The 24,458-nt window shown below is 35.9% G+C and overlaps 1 protein-coding gene across 2 annotated transcripts; it reads right to left on the bottom strand.

Annotated features, from left to right (window-relative positions):
• Window positions 1-478: 478 nt before the first annotated feature.
• Window positions 479-24,277, bottom strand: LOC134855115 (protein pellino-like). 2 transcript variants are annotated; one of them, XM_063871516.1, is made up of 13 exons: window positions 24,083-24,277; window positions 23,558-23,681; window positions 21,422-21,663; window positions 20,638-20,785; window positions 19,670-19,838; window positions 19,230-19,426; window positions 18,381-18,650; window positions 18,075-18,197; window positions 13,922-14,074; window positions 13,227-13,390; window positions 12,758-12,879; window positions 1,333-1,498; window positions 480-814 (listed from the first exon to the last, which is right to left on the bottom strand). In XM_063871516.1, exons 1-13 carry the CDS (start codon window positions 24,178-24,180, stop codon window positions 691-693), a joined length of 2,100 nt encoding a protein of 699 aa, XP_063727586.1. In that variant the 5' UTR covers window positions 24,181-24,277; the 3' UTR covers window positions 480-690. The 2 variants fall into 2 exon arrangements, with proteins under 2 accessions (XP_063727587.1, XP_063727586.1); XM_063871517.1 differs by lacking the exons at window positions 23,558-23,681; window positions 24,083-24,277 and adding an exon at window positions 22,023-22,216 and having other exon boundaries at window positions 479-814.
• Window positions 24,278-24,458: the final 181 nt, after the last annotated feature.

Below are 24,458 nucleotides of genomic sequence, written 5' to 3'. Positions count from 1 at the left end.
CTCCTCGAATCTTTAACAATTACAATTTAGGGGACAGTGATGCATTGCTAGGAAAGATAGGGGAAGGATTGTTTAAGAGATACATTTTATCGATAAACAGAATGTTTTCCTTTGTAAAACAAAAATGCCAACTTTAAATGCTCATCAGTAAGCAACAGCACACTACCATATTATAATTTCAGGCGCTTTCCAAATTGAAATGAGTATAAAAGAATGATTTAATTTCCGATATTTAACATCATCTTTAAAAAATTTGACATCAAATAGAAATTGATTTTATCATATTCAATTGAAGAAAAGGGCCATGCAAGAAATTGTAATTCAACGCCGAAAAAAGTAATCAATGCTTAAACTAAGTTAGTTTCCGCCCAAATTTACTTCATTGAATACTCATACAATTTTGACACACCCAATGAAATAATTCAGATCGTACCATTCAAATGAAAAAAATTGAGTATCAATTCTTCGATTTCATAAAACTTGAATCAAATAGAAACTCAATTCATCAAATTCGCTTGAAGTCAAACAATCAAATGGCTAGAAGTGGCCGAAATAATTACTGAAAGAGAAAATGGATTCCTCTCAGTCACTTTAACATTCCGGGCAATAGAAACAAAAAATCCACCAGAAACCTTTTCGGGTTTAGACTACAAGAAAGGAAGATGTGGCTCGTATTGTTGAATAATTAAACTAAATGAATCTGTCTTGGAAAATGAGTGGCACGTATGGCCTCTGTATGTCCGTAGTAGTGGCACAGAAGGGACATAGTTTCTTGCCCCCGTTGCTGCTGGGGATCAAGACACTGCTCCAATGTCTAAACAAAACAAAATCTAAAATTAAATTTGTTTTGATGAAAAATAATCTTATTAAAAGGCGAGTTAAAAACCAACCAAATTTTAATAAAAACTAGAAGAAACGCCTGTCAATCACTCTAGTCAGATGATCCGTTCCATTTTCCTCGCTCTCTTTAGTGGACGTCTCGAATAAATTATACGATAGTAACGAAAGTTACGTAATCAGTCTGTCTTCGCAATAGCAAATGTCCACGTATGGCTACAGCCGCTGGCAGTTATGAAATCAAAAGTGGCACTGATATAGTTTTCGCTTTTTCCTCTTTCGCTCATATTTTTTCATTTCTTTTACGTAATAATTGATGTAAAAATTAGTAATTTGCAGTAATGATTATGTAACAGTTTTTAACTTTGTAGTAATGATTATGTAACAGTTGGTAACTTTGAAGAAATGATTATGTAACAGTTTTTAACATTGCAGTACTGATTATGTAATCGTTTTTAACTTACTTAGCAGTAATGATTATGTAACAGTTCTTACTTTGCAGTGGCATATGAGCAAGTGTGTCCACATGGGTTGAATGCATAAGTGGGTTCCTCACTGTCCATGTGGAATGCGGGTTCGTCTCCCAGTGACAATGCAACTAGCACACTCTTCTCTCTACACAGGGGACACTCACGCTCTGTACTGCAGGTCAAAGATACACCTGCAAAAAAGAAACGAACTTCTAAGTTGCTGCGGATCAAAAACACGAACAGACTTATTGGTTATGTTCTACAACGTTTTCAGAACATCACAATTAAAATCACAAATAGCGCTAGTGGAAACCGAGTCTTCGTACGCTTTCACAAGCATAAGATTTCAAAAAATTCAGACTATTTTAAAATCGATAAGAACAAATTGCTTGATTCAATTGAGATTGGGACAATTTCTGAGCCCAATTGTTTCGCCACTTAAGTGTTAAAAGAACCAAATACAACGCGAATTTATTATGCACCAGCTGATCAAATGGCAGATTTCAAAACCCCACAAATAACGCAAGGAAACCGATTAAAATTCTGACTTGTTTTATCATTAAAGTTCAACTGATGAATTTCAACATATGGCCCTAACGCTTCTTGAATTTCAAGATCAATTTAAGATTGACACTTTTTTGATGAAATTACTTCAGTTTGAAAGCTGAATCATAACATAAGCTTTTTATTTGGCTGGGAAATCTGAAATCAACTTCAGAAACTAGATTTCAATCACATTTTTCGTGACCTAAACACTTTTGCTGTTCGATAATGGACTTTCCATTCCTTTTAACAAAGGAATTGAACTGAAACTTAAAAAAAAATCATAACGCCAAAAATCAAAATTGAGCTAAAATAGTTTAGGTATTCTGAAAAAAAATCAACACGACCTACTTAAGTCTCCACTGTGATCATCGACTCTTAATAACCTTAAAATCGCAGATCAAAGATATTTTGAATTTGACACTCAGAGCTGGATATACACTCACAGCTGGATATACTCCGCTGAAATTGGCTAGTTGAAAAGTAAAAAGCTAAATCTTTTCTGATAAAAATACTAGTTGGAGAATAATTCAATAGCCAAGTAAAGAGAAAAAAAACCGATTTGCGTTTTGGCTAAAAATTATATGGCGTTAAAGTTCGAATTTCAAAAAAAACTATGATAAACGTTTTATGGATCAATTTAACCCAGTTTGAGACACGGACGCGAAGTGAGAACGACAAAAAAAAACAGCTCTTTAAAGTGCAATGAGCCTCGATTTAGTAAAAAGTCGGCTACCCTTAGGATTCGATCTGCGACCTAGAGATTATGAGTCTCACGCACTAACTACTCAGCTTAATAACTAGTCGGACGCTTAATAAACCACAAACACTACCAGAAATAAAGCAGAGAACATATGCTATGAAAACGCCAATGCTATAGATAGGATTATTGCAAGTACCACCAAATAAATGAACACTTTTATTGAACACTTTATTTATAAACTAAATTAGAATAAAAGAAGGTTCGTACTAATACACTACGCTCGCAAGGGACCAATAATGACTTTTTATTCCACCGGACCATTTTTATTCCACTAAACACTGGAGCAATAGATGATTTTTTTATTGCACTGGAAAATCTCAAATCTGAAATCAACTTTCGAAAATAGAAATCGATCACATTTTATTCTGACCTTTATATTTTTGCTGTTCCATAGTTGAATTTCCATAATTTAAAAAAAGAAAATGACTTGAACTTAAAAAAAAGAAAATTTGAGCGTTTATAAAATTCGAGGGCTTATTCCTTAAAAAACCTTGCGACCGATATACGAGTCTCAACTACGTTCATTGACACCTTCTATTTCATTCGTAAGAATTAAGTCTGATTTAGTATATCCGTCATCGACTCCACTTAAGAGCTGCTTTACATACTGCTTGACTGTATGTTTCGACAATTGAGATGATTTGAGCAGTCAAACTTGGAGGAAAGAACTGCAACCTCTGAGGGAACCCTGAGATCACGCCATTATAAGGTTGAAATTTTTTTAATTCAAATTTTTCTGAAATTTTTTGAAAAAATTCAAGAACGTCATATCTCGGAAACCAATAGCAGTTGAGCCGTCACCTTTGTAGCCAAGTTTTGCATTCAATGAGAGTACCTCGACAACACCTGACTACAGGTTTGGGAATTTCAAATTTTGGAAATCTTAGTTTACTGAAAATTTTTGAGAAAACAATAAATAAACGTCATATCTCGGAAACTAAAAAGATTTGGGAAATCCTGTTTGGAGGCAAGATTTTTTACGACTGAGAGTAACCTGGCAGCACCTCGCACTACGGAGTTGAGAATTTCAACTTTTGTCAAATTTAACATCTAAGTTCTAGGAAAAATTATAAAAACCTCTCATCTCGGAAGCTTAAACGTTTTGAGCAGACATATCTGGACGCAAGATTTGCAACTTCTGGAGTACATTCTAATATCAAAATTGGCGAAAGTTTTTAAATCCAAATTTTCTGGAAATTTTTCAAAAACATAAAAAACTTCATATATTTGAAGCCGAACAGAATTTACGCACTCAAATCAGGAGGCAAGATTTGCAACTTCTGGAAGAACCTGAGAGCACCCCAACATAGAAATGCTAATATCAAAATTTTCGAAACTTTTTAAATATAAATTCAAAAAATCAAAAAAAAACGTCATATCTCGGAAGCTAAACGTTTTGAGCAGACATATTTGGACGCAAGATTTGCAGCTCCTAAAAGTACCCCCACAGCCACCCAAGACAGGGTTGTTAATAACAAAATTTGTAAAATTTTAAAAACTTAATTTTTTTGAAAATTTTTCAAGTCATAAAAAAACGTTATATGAAATTGAATTTGCCTACCTAATTCTGAAATTTTTATTTAAATCAAAGGGCATTTTATTAAAGTGCATCTAATTTTTTTTTGAAATTCGAAAGTTGAGATTTTTTCAACACAGTCAGTGTTTTTTAATGTTTACTTGCGTTCATTACTCTTTTCCAATCTTCGATTGACAATGTTTTATTTTTGTTATTTGTCGCATAGTTCCGCTTTTAATTTGCAAGCGTTATCACATCAGAACATTTGTCTAACAGGCAAAGTTATTAGGATGCATGAACGTAGTGAATACACTTATATAGGTCATGGTTATTTTTTATCGAGAAAGTCCTAAAACTTGTTCTCGTCAAAATTTGCTGTTTGGGTTTTGAGTTAGGTTTTTCCCGCGGTTAGACTTTTGATTTTAAGTTCAGTTCATTTCCTTCATGGAAAGATAGGCAACCTCCACCATCGATCAGCCAAAGTATAAAGCTAACAAAAAAGTGATCGACTTCTAGCTTCTACGGTTAAATATAATTATCATATTTCCCAGCGAAGTAAAATTTTTACCTATTGATCCAGTTTTCTTAAATTCTGTTTATTTTATCAAATGAAGCAAATATAGAAGTGTTGCTGAAATTCAACGAGCTTTTAGGCCATACAATTGTTTTTCAACTTTGAAAGTTAAGTTTTTTTTTTCAAAAACATCAGTTTGTTCTGTTTCCTTGCGTTCATTAATCTTTTCCAAAATTCAGTTGGCTATGTTTTTTCAACTAAATTGGTTTCAAACTTATCTTTTTTAAAACATTGTCAGCTTCAAGACAATAGTGTGCGTCTGCGGTAACTTATGCCACTTATTAGGTAGTAGTATTTTTTGAATTTCAAGAACTCAAAGAGAACAGTCGAAGAAAACAATACACACCCAGGGCAAAGAAAGTAAGAATCATGCGTCTGCTCCTAAAAGTTGTATGTGTTAGGTTAAATTTACCAAAATAGAAAAATTTGTAGATTTTCTAAATGATTACTCTATGTCTGGTTACATTAACTTCCGAAACCTGAAGGGCAAGGACCGATGAAAGTCGAGATCATCTAAGCTGCCACAATATCTACTTGAGTTTGATTAAAAGACTGAAAGTAATCTTAATTTTTGAAAAATCGAGTATGCTGAGCCACTGATTTGCAAACTAGCATTTATTTTGCGTTGACAAAAATTGCACCATATACTAAAATTTAAGGTTCATTCTTTCAAATGTTTCTTTCAAGTTCTTCAAAGATATATGTGATCAAGCTCAGTGAAAAACAGGCGTTTGCTTTGCCGCTATGTAGTCTAGGAAAAACGCTTAATATTTTCTTTTACTAAATTCTTAAGAAAGATGAAACAAAGGAAAAATGATAATGTACATGAATATAATAGATTCGAATTGTTTATAATATATTCAAAATTATTTACAGTATATGCTCCCCATTAAAATTAACCTCAATGAATATGAATGATCAGTTATGAATGAACTATTGCAAATCATGTTATAACATAATTTGATAGATAGGAAATTTTTTGAAACCAGGTTTGAAATCTTCTCTAATTAGGCATATCTAATAATTTTGGTCTCATGAATTTTGAAACCTTTTGTGTCAAAGATACTATGAAATATTGGTAAGATTGTTTGCTAAGTAGATAATTCTGGCGCTTTGTGCTTTTGAGGAAACATTTTCTGAATTGAATCAATTCTGGAAACAAATGTGGTTTTTTGACAAGTTCTTGTTGCTACGCTTGAACAATTGACAAAAAGTTTGCACCATATACTAAAGTTCAAGGTTAATTCTTTCAAATCAAGATATATGTGGTCAAGCTCAGTGAAAAAACGTTTAAATCTCAGCTGTTACAATTTTCTTAACCAATGTCAAACAAAGGAAAATTGGTAAGGTATATGCTAGTTTCGAATTGTTTTTATTAATTTCAAGAAATATTAACAGTATATACAACGTAATAAATTTAACTTAACGAATGTTAATGATCATTTTAGATTGATTTATTGTAAATCATGTTATAACATCATTTGATAGATAAAGTTTTCTGAAACCTTTCGTTTCAAAAATACTATAAAATTTTTGAAAGATTGTTTCGTAGTTAGATAATTTTGGTGGTTTCTGCTGTTGAGGAAACATTTTCTAAATTGAATCAACCTTGGAAACACGTGGTTTTTTGTTAAATTCAGAGTTTTTTTTAACTTTTTTTTCAGCAAAGCCATGCTCTATTTTACGTCATCAGCAGCCAATTTTTGTAGTAGCAGTTGACAATTGGTACGAAATAGATCATCGGTTGAGATATTGAAACGGAAGCTGTCTTTTAAGTAAAATAGCAGCTCCCCATCAGGCGAGAAGTTTTTCTCAACTACTACCGGAATTATGTTTTTCATTTTGTTCGTTGCATATACCAGCTCTCCCATGCAGTTAGCACTTTTTGAATATGCTTCTGATATACAACAAATAACGCTTTTTGCGTTATCTACGGCTCTTGCCATGCCTCGCGCAGTTCCTGAATCTTTATGTAAGTTTTCTTTATCTATCCACAACTCTTTTACACCATTTTTTCGAAGTTCTTTCAGCAGCCTGTCTGCTATATCTTTTTGCTGGTGGTTGTAGCTGATCATTATATGATCTTTGCTGCTCTTGTCAGAGGCATCTACAGCTTCAACTTCGATCTGCTGAGTGAAGTTTTCATCTTCCGCTGGAGGAGGGATTTCATCGTCATTGTTTGAAAACGAGACATTCTGAAGGTCTGAACTCAATGTTTCAGTTTTTGAGCTATCGGATTCGTCTTTCTCTTCATTGTTTTTGCGCTCTGAATCATTGATCGCGGCCAAAATCCCGTTTGCTATTTCTGCGATGTCATCTAAGGGATGACCGGAGAATTTATGAATGAGTTCTTTAAAGTCAATCAGCGGAGCAGTTACAGAGCGCTTGCTTAGCCGGTAGAGAATAAGCAATGACCACTTAGCGGCCGAGGTTAGGCTTTTGTTTTTGTAGCTTTGGTGGGTTTGGTTGGCTTTTATTAAAACTGACTGGCAAATTGAAACAATTCCTTGTTTGACGAGTTCAAGACTAGTGCGTGAATTCGTCGATAATATTGAGAAAGGCTCCAAAATTTCTTCCGTGCTGAACCCTAAAGAGCCAGAGCCATACACGAAGCGATCTTCATCAGAAGTTTTCATAAACTTCATATGAGGAGTAGCTGGGAGTATTCGCCGGGCCAAAAATTCGACGTGAATCTTGCCTAGAGTTATTAGTTCCTGGTCCTCGTTAACGTTTACAGCATACGCCAAGCACAGAAGAGCACACGATTGCATGAGTAAATCCTTGACAGAAAGCAGTTTTTTCAGCGCGTACTTGAGCTTCGATGCACGGAATTCACTTCTACACTCAGGGTAATTCCTTAAGATATTATTTAATATACTCAAAAACGAGAACATAATTTCATGAGCACTCTCTTGTTTTGGCGATTTGTTCAAATTCTCAACTCCGAAAGTTGAGTTGTTTTCTATGTTTGAGGCAATGAGTTCATGCATACCGCTTTCAACGAGGGTTTCACTGAACTTGCTGCTTATATCGCTGATATTCTGAAGGAGCTGCAGCATAACTTTGCTGTGCATTTCAGATTTCACTTCGCATATGTACCGCATTGACAATTTAGCCAAGTTCGAACTTACAATTTCTGAGCAAAAGGTATTCCTCGTACATTCGTTCGATTCCTTCAAGATTTCTACAAGCTTCATAAGTCCTAAAAGTGTAGTCATGGAGCTTTCTGGTTTTCTTATTGAATCGAAAGCCTTCTTTATTTCCGATAGACAATTTTGGGATGATGCCATATCTGAGATAATTTTTGCAAAGATAAACAAATCAAAATATGGAAAGATTTGTTCCCTGAAAAATGACTCAATGAACTCGGTTTTTTTATACCAGAAAAAATTGCTTCGAATCTGAACAATCTAGCTGTTATATTTTTCTGGCTACAGATAAAATTTGCAGAAATGCAGATATAAACTCTAACATTTAAGAATAAAAGCAAATGATTGCTTGAGTAGACGAAAACCTCAGGTAGAGTTCAGCGCAATCTTGCATAAAATCTAATGTAGTTAACATTAGTTCTGCAAATTTTAAGTAGTTTTGTACATTTCTCAGTAATCGCAACTCGTTATGGTCGTGTATAATTTTTTTGCTCGTTTTGAGCAGAATAATTGTGTATTAAAGATCTCTGAAGTATTTTTTCTGTTTGCAGTGTGCATAGTTGGCATGGTTTAGTATCTTACAAAGCTTTCACTCACTAAATCTTTACCAATTTCTTGCTTTGTTGGCTTTTTTTATTAGAACCGTGTTAGTGATTAGCAAAAACATTATATTATACATGTTGGACATGACGCTAGAAAGTTTGTCAAGATCCATCCCTATACTTTCTAAAAAATGGATCAATTGTTTTTTTTTTTAAATTGTAAGCTTTCTCTTCTTCAGGACAATCTGGATAGTTGAATCTATTGAAAATGATTTCTGATGTTTTAGATAACAATGCAGGGTGACCACAACATAAAATCACCAACCTTCGAGCCTGAGATTTAAAAAAAACTTTAAGATAAGAATGTTGTTGTTGTTGTTGCCTAGGTTCCCGTAGTTTGGCCCTCCTTGTGTCCGTCGTTTGTGGCTTCGAAAGCGGCGGCCTCGACTGGCTTTCCCAGAGTGCTTGGGGGGTGAGTGTGGTCGGGTTTGCGTTTCACCTGAATAGGTGACCCGTTGAGTGGGTTTCTGAGTTGCACTGTAGGCATGCTTCTGAGGTTGTTTCGTCTAGTCTGTGCAGATAACTTTGTAGGAATGGGGAGTGACCGCCCCGCAACTGGGCAAAGGTCCGTCTGGTACTACCCGGTAGTCGTAGATCGTGCTTGCTGTATTTAGGGCCTAGTTCGTCGAGCACTTTGTTGTTGTTTCGGTTGTCTAGGGCGTTTTGACTTCGTCTGTATGCACTTTTTTGAGGATCCCTCTGTAGTCCTCTTCGGTTATGTGTGTTGGTGGCCCTATGTCATGGTCGTCGTCGTCTTCTTCTGAATCAGATGTTTCTAGGAGTGCAGTGCCGTACCTCTCGTACCTACTAAAGAGCGTTTCCTTCATGTTTCTGGGCGGTTCCGCTAGGTCTAGCAGCCTGTTGCCAGGGTGCTTTCGAGATGATGGGCCAACTGGTGCTGGACTGCTTTCATACGGATGTGCCGTCTGATGGGTAGAGTTTTCGTCTCGTCGTGTAGGTGCTGGATGGCGGTCATCGTGGTGCATCCTGTGGCCACTCTAAGGGCTGCGTTTTGGACTTTCTGCAGCGCTTCTGTGCAGCAAAAAGAGTCCAGACTGGTGATGCGTACTCTAAGACGGGCTTGATTAAGGCTTGGTGGGCTACTATGAGGGTTCCCTTGCTCTGTCCCCATGTGGTTGCTGCCAGCGCTTTCAACATATTCACTCTGCTCCTTCTTCTAGCTGCGGCTAGTCTGCAGTGTGGGCCAAATTTCAGGGCTGAGTCGAAGGTAACGCCTAGGATTTTCGGTGTTTTCGCCAGAATGAGAGCTTTTTCGTTGATCTTCACGTCTGGTGTGATTTTGTGCTTTTTGGTGCTAGGCGTGAAGAGCGTGACGGAACATTTCGGTGTTGATACTTCCAAATCTCGAGAAACTAGAAAATTGCAATTCGTCGTCAGGTAGCTGTTGATGTCTTTGCTTAGTGTCTCTATGTCGGTCCCAAAGGCGAAAACTGTGAACTCATTGGAATAGGATACTAAAAAAATTATCGGTGGGGGCGATGGAGCATCAGCAACATAGAAAATGAACAGCATAGGAGCCACAACCGATCCTTGTGGAACTCCAAATCTGACTATACGGCTGCTTGACATCAGGACCCTGAACAGTGTGCGGGCCTGTCTACTGTGCAGGTACGTGGCTAACCAGCGTGCAAGTGCTCCTGGAAGCGTGGACTCGTTAATCAGCTTCAGGAGGGTAGTCTTATGCAACGAGAACAGTAAGGGCCGCGGGTTTTCGTTGATTTACGCCGTCTGCGATTGCAGTTGATAGTTCGCTGAGCGCTTTGACTGTGGAGTATCGCGGTCTCAAGCCGTGTTGATGTTCTGCCGTCTTGAGGTGTTCCTCGAGTATCGGGCGAAGGCACTTCTCCAGTATCTTGACTGCGGGGCAAAGAAGTGACATCGGCCGGTACGAGGCACTCTCATTGGTGAGTTTTCCTGGCTTCAATAGTGGAAGTCTTCCAGATGGCGGGTATTTGACTTCTTGAAATTGACAAGTTGATCGTCAGGAAAAAAAGGAAGAAGATGAACGTCTTCTTCCTTTTTTCCCTTTGAATTTGATAGGCTGGTTTTTCCGCTGTTTGCTTGTCTTGTTGTCCAGTGCTTTTATCGTTTTTCAAAGTTTTGCTGTGTCAGTAGGGTGGTCAAAACTGCTGACGAACTCTTTCCATTTGACTGCTTTGTTCTGTCGGATGGCCATCTGAATACGGTTGTTAAGAGTCTCGATCTCCGTAGAAGTCGGGTCATGAGAAAGGATGTTGTCTCGTTCGATGATCCATCTGGAAGCTGGCTCCAGAAGTAGGGATATCACATCCTTGCGGCGGCCTGAGGGGATGTGATGCTTTGATGCTGTATTGATGGCGTCTCTCAGGAGGTTATCGCCAGAGTATACATCCGGGATCTGGGGATCACGCAATCCCAACCCATGTCTCTTGGCGGAGTGTACAAGGGTTTCCACTTCGGCTGAGAAAGCTTCCCAGCCCGAGTTGGCGAGATTCGAGTAAGTTTTCTTGACTGATCTGACTGGTGTCGTCGAGGAGCTCATTGCCAGTTTGATGGTGATTGGCAGGTGGTCAGAGCTGAGGGATGTCTGTGCTCCATTCTGTTGAGGTTAGCAGAGACAATGACGTTAAAGAGATGTCCATTGACGTCGGCTGGTTGTTAGATGGGAGCCTAGTGGGAGTATTTTCATTGAGAACTCCATAATCAGAAAACTCGATTTCCCCTGCTAGCTTGTTGCTTCGAGTGTCTACTAATGGCGAGTGCCAAAGGGGGTCGTGCGCATTGGCATCTACTACTGCTATGGTATTGTCAGTTTTCAGAAGCGGCTCTAAAGATGCGATTTACCCTTCGGGGCATGAGCTGGTTTGGGGATGTAGTGATTTATGGTCCTGAACGAGGTGTTAATGTGGTCTATTTTGATGACCATTCACTCCATAGTACCATCTTGTGGTAGTTGCAATGGGGTGTACACAATGTCTTCGTGGATGAAGAAGGCCAAACTACCTCCTCATCTGTTGGCTGGTCTGTCTGACGAAGTACCGTGTTCGAACCAAAGTTGGAGTCTCTGCTTTTAGCAGTTAGGTTGGATTCTTGTATAGCAGCGAGTTTAATATCGTGTGCATTGAGGTATGCTGCAATTTCAGGTGTCTCCCCAATGCCGTTGCAGTTCAGTTGTAGGATGTTTAGGGTAGGGGGTGTCGTTGGTGTCACGTGGGTGTTGGCAATAAATCTAGTACCCGATTGCAATACCTTTGCTCATCGTAAAATTAATAATAATTAACACGCGCGAGATAGAAAAAGGCAAAGATCCAGAAGCTTTATACTGCAAAAAACTCAAAATTTGCAATTAATAGTTTGGAATGTAATAAACTAGAGGCAACCACACTAATTTTGCACGTAATAAATAAGAATTTACTAAATCAAAATGCGCATGAATTATGCATTTGAAAGATCTCGCAAAGAATATTTAATTGGAAAATTTCTGAAAACGAATGTTACTTGTTTAGTGTACTTATTTTACTAGGATTGACCATAGAACATTATGCCCAAAGCTGACTTGTTCAATTAGATTTCAGAAAACTGCAATAATGGTTGAGTTGAAACCATTCAACACATTTTGCGAAACATGGGAAGAGAGTATTAACTCAATCGCAGAAAATGAGTCTCGAAAGCAAAAAAAATATCCGGATCACAGGGAAAATTTTTCCTGATTTATCTTTTCACTTTAAGGCACCTAAAAAGCGCGAAAAATTCACCTTCAAAATTTACCACTTAAAACTACTTAAAAATGCGCAAAAAAAAATAACTTACGCCATAGCTGCTTTCAACTCGTCTAATACTGCTCAGAACAAATATTAACCAACATGCATAGCCAACAGGCAGTTGTAACTGAATAAACGAAACAAGCAAAACGATTGAAGTGTTAAATTGATTCTCAAATTTAAGTTTAGACGAACAAAACAGATCATGTAAATACTCAAGTATCTTTTATGATTGACACTTCTTTCATTAGACTATCCTAAATAGAGAAAACTGGGTTAATAGGTGACTTTTTTATTCGGCCAGGAATTCTGAATTAAAGTCAATTATTGAAACTAATTCACGTTTTTTGTGCCATTTGCACTTTTGTGATTGAAACGCATATTGTGCTTTCTCAAAATAAAAAAATTTGAATTGAGCTTAAAATCAAACCGCAGAAAAAATCAAAATTGAGCGTCACAATAACAACAGTTCTAAAATATGTGCCTTCACTTCCGTTCATTGACTCTCAAAAAATGACCAACAATTGGGAAACACATGCTACCTTCGAGAATGGGTGGTCCTGATGGTGATGGCAAATTTGAAGAGTACCCTTCAGTGGATTGTTCCCTCACTTCAGGAGTACCCCCACCAGGTGTGCGCATAGGTGGGGGAGCATCGAAGTAGCTAGAGAAAAAACTTTTGGTTAGAGTCAGTTTTCACAGTTCTAAGATTGTATTAAATAGTTCTGATTAGATAACTACTTTGAATTCTTATTAGAATGTACGTTTCTAGAAACAAAATTTCAAAAATGTTAACTTTTTCATTTTTCTTAATTCATAAGTTTGAAACCGAAGTTACTTATTGTATAATTAAAACAAGTAAAAAAGTAAAATCATCAATTATAGTCAAATTGAAACTTCTACAAGTCTTGCTAATATGTGGAATCGTCAGTTATTGACTCGAAAAAACACTTCAGAAAAACTTCTGTTAACTTCGAAATGTCTTCTCGAAAAGGAAAAAAAAATCTTTACCCGTATACATGGCCACAGGGGAAGCACGCATAGGGACGACTGTTTGCAATGAAGCTAGGGTCACGTGATATCGTGGATGTGTTCATGTTGTTGTTTTGATTGTCATTGTTGTTTTGTTCTGAGAGATCTGGCAGTGGTGTTCGACTTGAACGACGATTAGCTGCCTAAAACATCATTTTATATCACTTTACAACCATCTTCACGTTAAAAAAAACTAGCGTAAAATTTCAGTGGGAGTCTAATAGCTTAAATTACTTACTGAATTTTTTAATCGTACCTGAATTGCGTCAAAACGATCTTTAATATGTGCGAAATACAATTCAATTCAATTTAATCAGTACTAATTTTTAAGCCCTATTTTTAAAAATTATGAGTATTTTAAGTTGTGAAGTAGATTTCAGATATTTTATTACTATAATTCAAGAAAGAAAAAGATAAGGAACCAAATGCTGCTGGTGACAACTTTAGGTCAAATTTAAGCAAATCTAACATGAACATATTGTCAATTTCGTTATATTAACTCGTAATACATTCAAATTGAAATTTAAATTTATAACACTCACAATTTACTTCTGACCTACACTTCGGTCATTGTAGTTGATTATGATTATTTTATTTTCCTCAAATATTCTTGAACTATTTAAGTGTTTCTTTTTATATCAGCAGCAATGCCTGTTAAGAACTACAAAACCGACCGTGGTTTTTCGATCCTTCTGTCCTGCGTGATCATCAATTCCCTGTCCTTCCTGCTGTATAAAGGGAGTGTTTAGTTTCCTACTCTTGGGAAGATAGAGAGTGTTGAAACTGATCGGACACTGTGGTCGCTTGTTGTTGATTGCCCGCTGCACCTGTTAAAAGATAATTGTCGTTTATCATTATATTAAATTTCAATGCCTAAACAATTTCAACCCCCCCTTTTTAAAATTTTGATACCTAGACAAAACAATCTCGATTAGCGGCAAACGCTGATTCAAATGCATTAGACAACTCATGCCCTATTGAATGCAACAGTGTAACCAATCGCTACTCGCCAATTCGTCATTTTGAACTAAATTTTAAGCCACGCGACCAGACATTAATAAAAAAAGCTAGCTTTAACTTTCGAATTATGAAGATATATATATATATATATATATATATATATATGTGTGTGTGTGTGTGTGTAATGTGTGTGTATGCCCTTTAAATTTCAAGAACAATTGGCGTTCGATAAAATCAACCCAATTTGAGAAAACTAGATCAGTATGTAAATTTTTATTTCCGCTGGCAAATCTGAAAATTAAAATCCTCTCTCGAAGCTAGATGACGATCACGTTTTTCTTGACCTTTACACTCTTACTGTTCGAGGGTGGAGTTTGCCTTCCTTTTCACAATGGAACTGAACTGAACTTAAAAGCCAACCGCAAAAAAAAAACGCAATAATGACCAAGACCTATACAAGTGTCTTCACAATGTTCATTACTCTTAAAAACATTACTCATCGAGATTCAAGAACAAAATATGATTGACAATTTTTTGATGAAATTTAACCTAATTTGAGAAAACTGGATCAACAGGCAATTTTTTTTATTTCGCTGGAAAATCTTATGTTTTTATTTTTCGTGACGTTCACACTTTCGCTGTTCGATAGTGGAGTTTGCCTTTTCTTCTAATAAAATAAACGAGCTGGCGTTTAAACAGAAATCAAAACTCAAACAACAAAAAAGTAAAACTGAGCCTGAACAAAAAAAAATATAAAATTCATCGCGATCTATATAAAAGTCTGAACTACGTTCATCGACTCTTAAGAACAACACCACCTACAAAAATCTTGAATTGGTTCATTAACACATGGACTTCATGGCATAAACTCAGGTTAACGCACTTTGTATCCCTATACAGACGAAGTTGCGCTTCGCAAACACCTTCGAGAACAAAACAAAGAGCAGCTCTAGAGTTCTAAAAAGTGCAATAAGAAAAAGTCAAAACAAGCCTCGAAGTAGTAAAACTTCAGAGTCGTTACGGACTCGAATCTGAACACTTTTATTTGCGAGTTAGGTTAGAAAAAGAAGAAGGTTCGTACTAAAACAAAAGCTGCTCGCTAGCGTAATAACCAAACGGCGCGTACCCTCACAACCACATTCTCAGTATGAAAAAAATTTAAAATCTGTTAAGGGACTAAATAGAAAAATTTGTCGAAATATTGAGACTACTTCGAAAAAGTACGCTAATTATAAATCCTAAAGACTTTCATTGGTTAACAAATTTAGACTCAGAGGCGGAGCAGTACTTCGCAAAAACAAGCGAAGATACGGCAAGTAGCTTTAAAAAAATTTAAAAAAATGAAATGGTTTGAACCGAACTCCGATCGCCTCGTTGATAGTAAATAGTTCCAATCCGCTCCAAACATTTCTACTTATTTTCGGCAAACTGAGATTGAGAATGGTTCTCCTTGACACGCCACCAAACAAACGGTTCGTTTAATTTGTTCCCGTTCAGTGCATAACACAAGCGACAAAAAGAGAATTAGAGTTCACATAAAAAAAAGAGTTCAATGGAGATGAAGAATCATAGCCTCAATCATTTAGCTACAACTTCTACTGTTCCTAAAAAGCAAGCGGTTTCTCCCATAAATTTGAACTTAATTTATGAAAAACTTTTGAATGTTGAAATAAATCGAAATTTGCATTGTGGACAGAAGTTAAACTATCCGGAACACAATTCTCGTCATATAGTATTATGCAGAATTACACATTTAGACAGAAAATCATACAAAAACAACTTGACCAACAAACAATTTGCATTGCAGGTGAATAGCTCAAGCCAATTAGAAAAAAAACAAGACGCAGAATATCAACAGACATGTTTATTGCAAAAAGTGTTAACTCATGATATAACACAATTAATGATTGTGTAATCAGTTATTGATTGTTTTGCACTAGATACGAAGTTTTATGTCACACTAGCGTTTAACGCACCTTCGGTGCTTCGAAATTTTACGACAGCTCATGAAAAACCGCATATATTGGAAACAACATCTGCAAACTTTTAGTGTACTCTGACTGCATCCAATTACAGGGTTGGTAATTTCGAACATTTACATTTTTTTATTTCCAATTTTAAAAGCGTCATCTCGAAAACTTAATAGGCCTCTGGAGAAATTTGGAGGCCAGATTTGCAACCACTAAGAGCACCCTATTAAAGGGTTAGGAATCCCAAAATTTTGTGAATTTTTTTAAACCTAAGTTTCCCGAAAAAAAAAATTGAAAAAAAACGTCTCATCTCGGAAACTAAAAAGATTTGAGCATTCATATTAAGAGGCAAGATTTGAGACGCCTGTGTGTACGCTGACAATAAGGTTTTATCTTCATCAAGGTGGTATTTTCAAATTTTTTGAATTTCTTTGTAGATAAGTTCGAAAAAGTCAAAAAACGTCATATCTCGGAAACTAAAAGCATTAGAGCAGTCGCGTTTAGCAGTCGCTTGTGGCAAGATTTGCAACTCTTTAGAGTACCCTGACAACACCGAACTATAGCGTTGGAAATTTCAAAATTTGAAAAAGTAATTAATTTAAACTTTCTGAAGTTTTCAGAAAATTTTTGGAAAAATCACAAAAACGTCATATCTCGAAAACTATAAAAAAAAGAATTGAGCAGTCATACTTGGAGGCAAGATTCGCAATCTTTGAGATTACTCTGTCAAGACCTAAATAAAGGGTTGGGAACTTCAGATTTTACGGAAAAAAAAATTATTTTTCTGAAATTTTTTTTTGAAAAATCACAACAAACGTCATATTTCGAAAACCAAAGATTTAAACAGTCATAATTGGAGGCAAGATTTGTAACTCCTTACAGTACTCTGACAGCACCCAACTACAAGATTGGAAAATTCAAATTTTGAGAAATAATTAAATAAAATTTTCTGAAAATTTTTGAAAAAATCACAAAAAATATCATATCTCGAAAACTACTAAGAATTGAGCAGTCATATTTGGAGGCAAGATTTGCAATCTTTGAGAATACTCTGACAGGACAACTACAGGGTTGGTAATTTCAGATTTTGCGAAACAAAATTAATAAGTTTTCTGAAAAAATCACAAAAAACGTCATATCTCAAAAACTACAAGGATTTGAACAGTCACATTTGGAGGCAAGATTTGTAACTCCTTAGAGTACTCTGACAGCACCCAACTACATGGTTGGAAACTTCAAGTTTTGTAAATTATTCAGATTTTGCGAAAAAAAATTAATATAAGTTTTCTGGTAAATCACAAAAAACGTCATATCTCAAAAACTACAAGGATTTGAACAGTCATATTTGGAGGCAAGATTTGTAACTCCTTAGAGTACTCTGACAGCACCCAAATACAGGGTTGGGAACTTCAAATTTTGTAAATTATTTTGTTATTTGAAATTTCTGAAAATTTATGAAAAAATCTCAAAAATCGTCTGATCTCGTTAGCGAAAATGATTCGGGCATTCAAAATTGGAGGCCAAATTCGCAACTCCTAATTCAATATTGGGCTGCTTAACTTAAACTCGGTAAAATTACCACTAAAATCAAATTGGAAAATCGAAAAAAAATTCTTAACCATTGCAATATACGATATAGCTTAAACTTGCAAAAATAATACGTTGAAAGAGCTTAAACATGGCGAGATAGTGAAGCCCGCATTTAAATATATAATAGATAGATTGCAATATACGATATAGCTTAAACATGCAAAAATAATACGTTGAAAAAGCTTAAACATGGCGAGATAGTGAAGCCCGCATTTAAATATATAATAGATGATTTAAAAAAAATAGACGCCACTTCCTCTCACTATTCCCCGCGTTCAATAGATGAAAATGAGATTTCCCTTATTACTTTTTCGACGAAGTCCTGTTCGTCTGTGAGTGAGTGTGCATTATCAGCTGACCTCCACAATAAAGTAGTCCCGCAGAGATCAATCAGACATCCATCCCTCAACTCATTCGTCTCATCTGGAACCTAAATTAACCCAGTCCAGTATGATGGTTGATAGGTTCAGTATCAGCAGACCAGTTCAGTATGCAAACAATTCTGATTTATGAAAATCTGAGTGACATGGCATAAATTTCAAATTACAGAATTCACTAACTTAAAACTGCTCTTCTTGTTTTTTACAATGCAATTGCAGCCAAAATTACTCACCTTGTGCACAACAGTTTTATTTTTGCTCTCTCGCATTGTGTAAATATGCCCACAAATGGACACCTCCCGCCACACTGAATTCTTGAAGCTCCCTTTTTCATCAGGGTTCAAAATTAACACTCCATTAGTGGTCAGTCCGTCGTGTTGAGATGTGTCCATTGAAGACGTGTTAGTGTGGGCTGATTGTCCCTTTTTGTTGTTGTTGTCTTTGTTGTTGTTGGGTGACATCATGGCTGGGTTTTGCTTTACTTGCCACTTGAGAGCTTTTTCCTGAAACAGAGAGGGCTTTGTCTTCGCCGCAAGCATTTAGATGTTCATTTAAACACAAACTTTCACTATAATGAATTTTACACAGAAGCGAAGTTGCACTTCGCATATACAAGCAAAATATGACCGATAACGCTTCTGGGAAAAACTGAATTTCTTATTACCAGTCAATTTGAAAAAAGAAATTTACGAATTATCATGCCTCAATTTAAAGAACAGTCTATGGAGCAGTAATAACATGAAAAAATTAAATATAATAAAAAAATGATTTTTTTTTATATTTGAGAAATTTTGAGAAGATTCTTAATATTTTCTTTGCAAAGTTTTGTTGTTTAAATAAATTGAACTTCAAATAAATTCTTAATTAAAATAATATGTTTTTGTAAATGGATATCAGTGGGTACAAGTATGATATGAAAATCTGTTATATCTAGCTACAAAAATTATGTGACAATAATGTTACAGTTCCGAAAGTCATGCAAACTTCAATGATATGACATAACTTACTTTTGGCTAATAAATTTTGCCCATTTTCGGTTTGTTTATACTACGGCTGGTTTATTTAAACTCTTGGTAACTTACGCCCAATTGTATGCTCCTGTTGTGATCGAAGCCAGCAGCGTATATCCTGGGTCTACTAGCTGTAGCTGCCACCATCATCCCTCCCCCTCCCCCTCCTCCGCCCATATTCCTCATACCACCCCTTTCCACCACTATTCTGCAGGCGTAGCGAGAGATGGTGGATTCTGGTTTTGTACACTCTTCCAGTTTAGTAGCACCTGAAGTGTAACTACCTCTCTTTACTAAATTAAATTGAACTGCACAAGTCTTATTAATAATTAATTTCGGGCAATTGTTCCAGCTCTTTTTCCTTTTCTTATTTTTGTAAATATCAGACAAAATTATTTGTAAAAATTCCTACGTGCGCGGGACGGGGAGTGGTCGGAGAAAGGAAAAGAGCAAGGAAAAGCGAGCTTAATATCTTATCTGCTCGCCAATTTCTCATTCACTTGTCTGCTTACCCGGTACTGTGTCGATGAGTACCATGTCGATGTTGCTCTCGGTGGATCTGCCCACTTGGAACATGTCACTGTCTGCACAGTCTGCATACTCCACCACATAGGCACGTGTCCTGCTCAGAGAATAGGACACCACGTGGTTAGAGCCAGAAGAAGATGAAGTTCCGTTTTCCTGTAATTAAAAATAAATATAAAGTAGCGGCTAAGCTGCACTTTGCGACCACAAGCAAGAAAACGCCAAGAAAAAGCTATAAGAGGGAGAAAACAGTAGGAAAAGAATAAGCCTGGAAAAAACTTAGCAGTGAACCGGAATTAATCCGCAAAAAAAGTAGATTAGTAAAAAAAACACTACGCTCGCTTGCGTTAAAAAGTCCTAAATTTTCAATCACTTAGGACTAACTTGAATGGCCGTTTAAGAAAAAATTGATCAAATTGAAAAATCAACATGCAACAAATTCTAAATAAGGTACGTACGAACGTATGTCAAAAAAGAGTTCCGACAGTTTCCCAAAAATTATATCAGGCTGCCAAAACAGGCAAAACAGGGAAGCTGCAATAACGATGAAGTTAAGATCCGTTAATTATGAAGTTCCGCTGTCCATTAAATTAAAGGTTTCACATCTACCTTTTCACCAATTTGCACAAATCTCATTAAACTCTTCGTGCAACCTTTAAAACTGTGCCAACAAAAAATTAATCCCAATGCACTTTTTTATGGCTCAAAAATGTGGCTCAAAAATGGCTAAAAACATAGAGGGGATTAATAGTTTACAAAAACCGTATTGCCAACAATAAATTGTAGTCTAACTGTTTACCTTCTGTATAAATTAATATGGTATGAAAACACATAATCCTAATAAGCTCATTGGCACTTGAAAACTTAACTCTGGGAAAAAGTTAAGTAAGGTTCAACTCTAAAAATTGGGAAAATGTTTTTTTTTTCTTGCAGATATAAATGTTCACTTGTTCACCTTGTGGTTGAAGTGATGTTGAGGAAGTTGTCCATTGCTGTAGTACTCCTTGTGAGGAACCACTCCATTCGGCCTACTTCTTCTTCTCAGCTGCAGTTTCGATCTCCTCCTCGCTGAGTTCCCACCCGGGAAACGAGAGGGGGTGGTACTAAACAATGATAAATAATTACTACTTTTAGGCTGTTAGAACTGGAATCGAAACCTTTGTTATCTTCCTCCTATTCGAGATGTGAACACGTTAACCCTATGCATATTTTGGTTTGAATACTCAGTTCAACCAAAAATTATTTAGAATATTTAACACAGATAGAAACATTATTGCACCCGGAAAAAAATTAGTAGTGTTACTTTAAAAACAAATAATAATTACTAGCTTGTCGCTGTTACTACTAGAAATGTCAGTCGCAGACTATCCAAAATAGCTGTAGTGAACAAGATTTTATTTTCTCCAAATGAAGGGTAATGAGAACATTTCCGCTCAACGCAGTTTACTCTTTGTTATGCTTCCCATACAATTTTTTTTTATTCGAATGAGATTTAGATCGTATAAACCAAATCACCTCAAAAAAACAAAATCTACTGAACAATCTCTTCCCCTTCAAAAAAGGGGAGAGAGGATTGAAGGAAGATTAAGCCAGCAAATTTTCGACCCATCAAAATGCACCAAAATTAGATTTTCTGTACCCAGCTCCAAGGTTAAGTTACTGTTTTATTAGCAGGGGTGGAGGATATTTCACAGATACCAAAAGGGGGATTGTCAAGTGTATCCAAAAAACTCACTAACCCAAACACAACCAACTCTCCGTACAGCTCCTGCGTCGTATCATTCAAGGTCAACGAGTCCAAGTCCCACAATTGGGGCGCCGAAGGGTCGCATTGGGTCAATCTATTAGTGTCACGTGACGTGAGAGTGGAGGTTTTTAGGAAATCGTCCGATCGCATTAGGATCCCTTTCGCTGTTTCTATCTTGTTCTGATTTGTGTCGTTGTTTTTAGAAGTCGAAGTGTTGCTGCTTCGCGGATTGTTCTGTAACAATTAAATTAAGACGGCTTCGAAGATTAAGACAAAATTCGAGAAACAAAAAATTGTACGTTAAAAAAGAGTTGTCGTAAGTCGTTTCAAAAAAGTACATTTATTTTTCATGAGTTGTTTCAGAAAAAATGCAAATATGATAGAATCAGATGCAATTTTAACGTTCAAATTTATTAATAACCAAAAACTATTTCAATGACACTTAGTAGGGCAAGTACACTTTGGAATGCAATTAAATTATGAATCACCAGGAGGAAAAATCAGGAACTTTCAGGTCAGCTGATTTTTATTAATGTACCAATAAACTCAGTTATTATTATAACTGCCGAGTCACGCGAAGAAAAACAACCTACCGAAAACAATTTTCGAATTGAATTGGTAAAAAGGTTTTGTGGGGCGTTCCATTTCCATTTAAGAGATGAAAACGTGAAATTGTGATCAGTTAAAAATAGCACAAAAGATCTCTTTAATTTTTCAGGCATTCAATAGACGTTAACAATTTCCAACCATCTAAACTAAATTTATAATACGTTACGTACAAATGGTTTATGTAAAACACCATCAGAAGATTAATTCTGCGAAAATAGTAGTTCAGTTTATCTAAATTGATTTAATTCTTGTCTTCAAACAATCACTTCCTTCGATTGAATTGGAAATAATGCAGGAAGACCATTTGAGCAGAAAGGGCAAACAGCCGACAACTTTCAACAACAACGTTCGTTCAAAAGTAGCTTCTGGATATTTTGCCACCCGAAAAAAAGAAGACAAATATTACAAAACTCGATAGAATATTCCGCGGGGAAAACGAGAACACTATAATTTATCGCTAAAACAACATTGTTCAAATCAAAATACTTCATTTCAGCTTCGCTAGAACAACTTTTTCTTTCACTTAATCTTACCTTAACACTGAGTCAGCTTTTCTCCATTATCGAATTCATAAACCTCGATCAACCAACGCTTAATTGATTTATTGGTGGTAATTTATTGAGGTTACCATGTACATGTGCTGTACGTCAAGACACGTACTTTAAAACTAAACAGTTGGCGTCAAAGAGCTTATCAAAGTGATGACTTAATAAAAGATCCATTTGGATCTCTGAGAAGAATAGCTTCAAAAGCAACAAGTAACTGCATTGTAAAAGAATTATTGACCTACAAATCAATCATTCAAGTTCAACCTAATAATTTTATCGAAATTAAAATATACGAAATAAAAACAAGTGAAGTCGGTAGCAAGGAATGTTTCGAGCAAATTTGTACAGAAAAAAAAGTTGAAAAAGTGCATAATTTACAAAGAACATTTAATTGTTGTCAAACTTGATAATAAAAGGGTAGCAGTGATGAAGTGGTTACGTCTCCGCCTCTCAATCTTGCTAATCTAATAAACTTTGACAAGCTAAAAACAACCGATTTCGGGATTCGAATCTTGGTCCTTTCGTATACGACTCTGTTGAGCCATATTAACCTTGCTGTCTTATGAAGTTAACATCTTCTCCTAATAAACATCCAGGAGCACCAAACGCGATTTTAAAAAAGCGAATAAAACATGCTAAAAAAAAGCTCGCAAAACATAATTTCAGCAGTATACTGATATAATTGAATTATACACAAAATGAATATAAAAAAGTGCAACTTCGATTGAAAAATGAAACCGTTTTTTTTTTATAACACGCATTTGTTTGTGTAACTATCTCAACGAATTGTACAAAACTTCGAGATTACAAAATCATTTCAACAACTTTGGTTTAAAACTCTTGCAGGTTCATCAACGAAGCACACAAAATCCTTATAGAGCAAAAAAACTAAGTATATGATCCGAGAACACCGGCTAACATCGCCTCCAGTAAACTCGCCCAAAAACACATTTAACAAAAACAAAAAATACCTGTTCTCTGGTAGCACCATTGTAACTCGAAGACGAAGATGATTGTTGGGCTCTATCCAAATCCAGATTTAAACTGGAAGGTTGACAAAAAGTCCTTTCTGATTCAAGGGCAGTTGAGGGTCGGCTGAAAAATATTTAAAAAAGGGTATAAATATCACTATAATTGAGCTGCTAATGAAAATTATGAAAACTAATTTAGCTGGAGAAATAACAACAACATCAGCTACAAATAACTTTTGATATTATTTTAAGACCGCTATTTTTAGGCGTGTTGCCGGAAAGAATTGAAAAAATGATGAATTATCATTTATTGAAAATTAGTAGAAAATGGATTCAAGCTAACTCGGACCAGATTTCACCATTTTTTATTCGATTTCTTTGAAATTAAAATTAGGAAACGACATGATTAAAAAAGCCCCATTTCGAAAGCATTTAATGTAGACATTCTGATTGCTTGTATCAACTCTTAGAAAATAAGTCTATATTAGATGCATGTTTTTGGATCAGATCTTCAAACATGCGTACCTGTTTTGTCCGGGTGATGAAATTCGGTTAGATTGTTGTCGGGGTGAAACACCCCCCACCGGTTGGTAGCCTTCGTTAATGAATGAAGCAGTTGCCATTAAAGATATTCGTATCTGTAAGTTAGTACTTGATTATAATTATGACAAATTCCGGTTCGGGTTATAAAGCATGGGGTATCTACATTGTACACATGTTGTATCTGAAATAAATCAAACTGACAGGTGCTTTTAAATAAGAGTTTCTTTGACAACTCAATCAATATATAAAATCTCTCTTTAACTGAAAATAATTGACAATAATTGACATAGTCTCAACAATAGAGCTAATGACTTCCTAAACGTTGAGCTTAACACAAAGTCTTTTAAAAAAAACAGCA

The sequence above is a fragment of the Symsagittifera roscoffensis genome, chromosome 10, assembly GCF_963678635.1.
Source record: "Symsagittifera roscoffensis chromosome 10, txSymRosc1.1, whole genome shotgun sequence".
Taxonomy (NCBI): domain Eukaryota; kingdom Metazoa; phylum Xenacoelomorpha; order Acoela; family Convolutidae; genus Symsagittifera; species Symsagittifera roscoffensis.
Note: the sequence above shows the minus strand (reverse complement) of the source record. Positions and strands in the feature narration are given on the sequence as shown.

Excerpts from the sequence above, each read along its gene's own strand:
- LOC134855115 (XM_063871516.1), bottom strand. The coding sequence starts at position 24,180 with ATGGCAACTGCTTCATTCATTAACGAAGGCTACCAACCGGTGGGGGGT. Across the intron at positions 21,664-23,557 it reads ATGGTGCTACCAGAGAACAG|AACAATCCGCGAAGCAGCAA; the intron begins GTATTTTTTGTT and ends TAATTGTTACAG. Across the intron at positions 19,427-19,669 it reads ACTCATCGACACAGTACCGG|GTGCTACTAAACTGGAAGAG; the intron begins GTAAGCAGACAA and ends GTTACACTTCAG.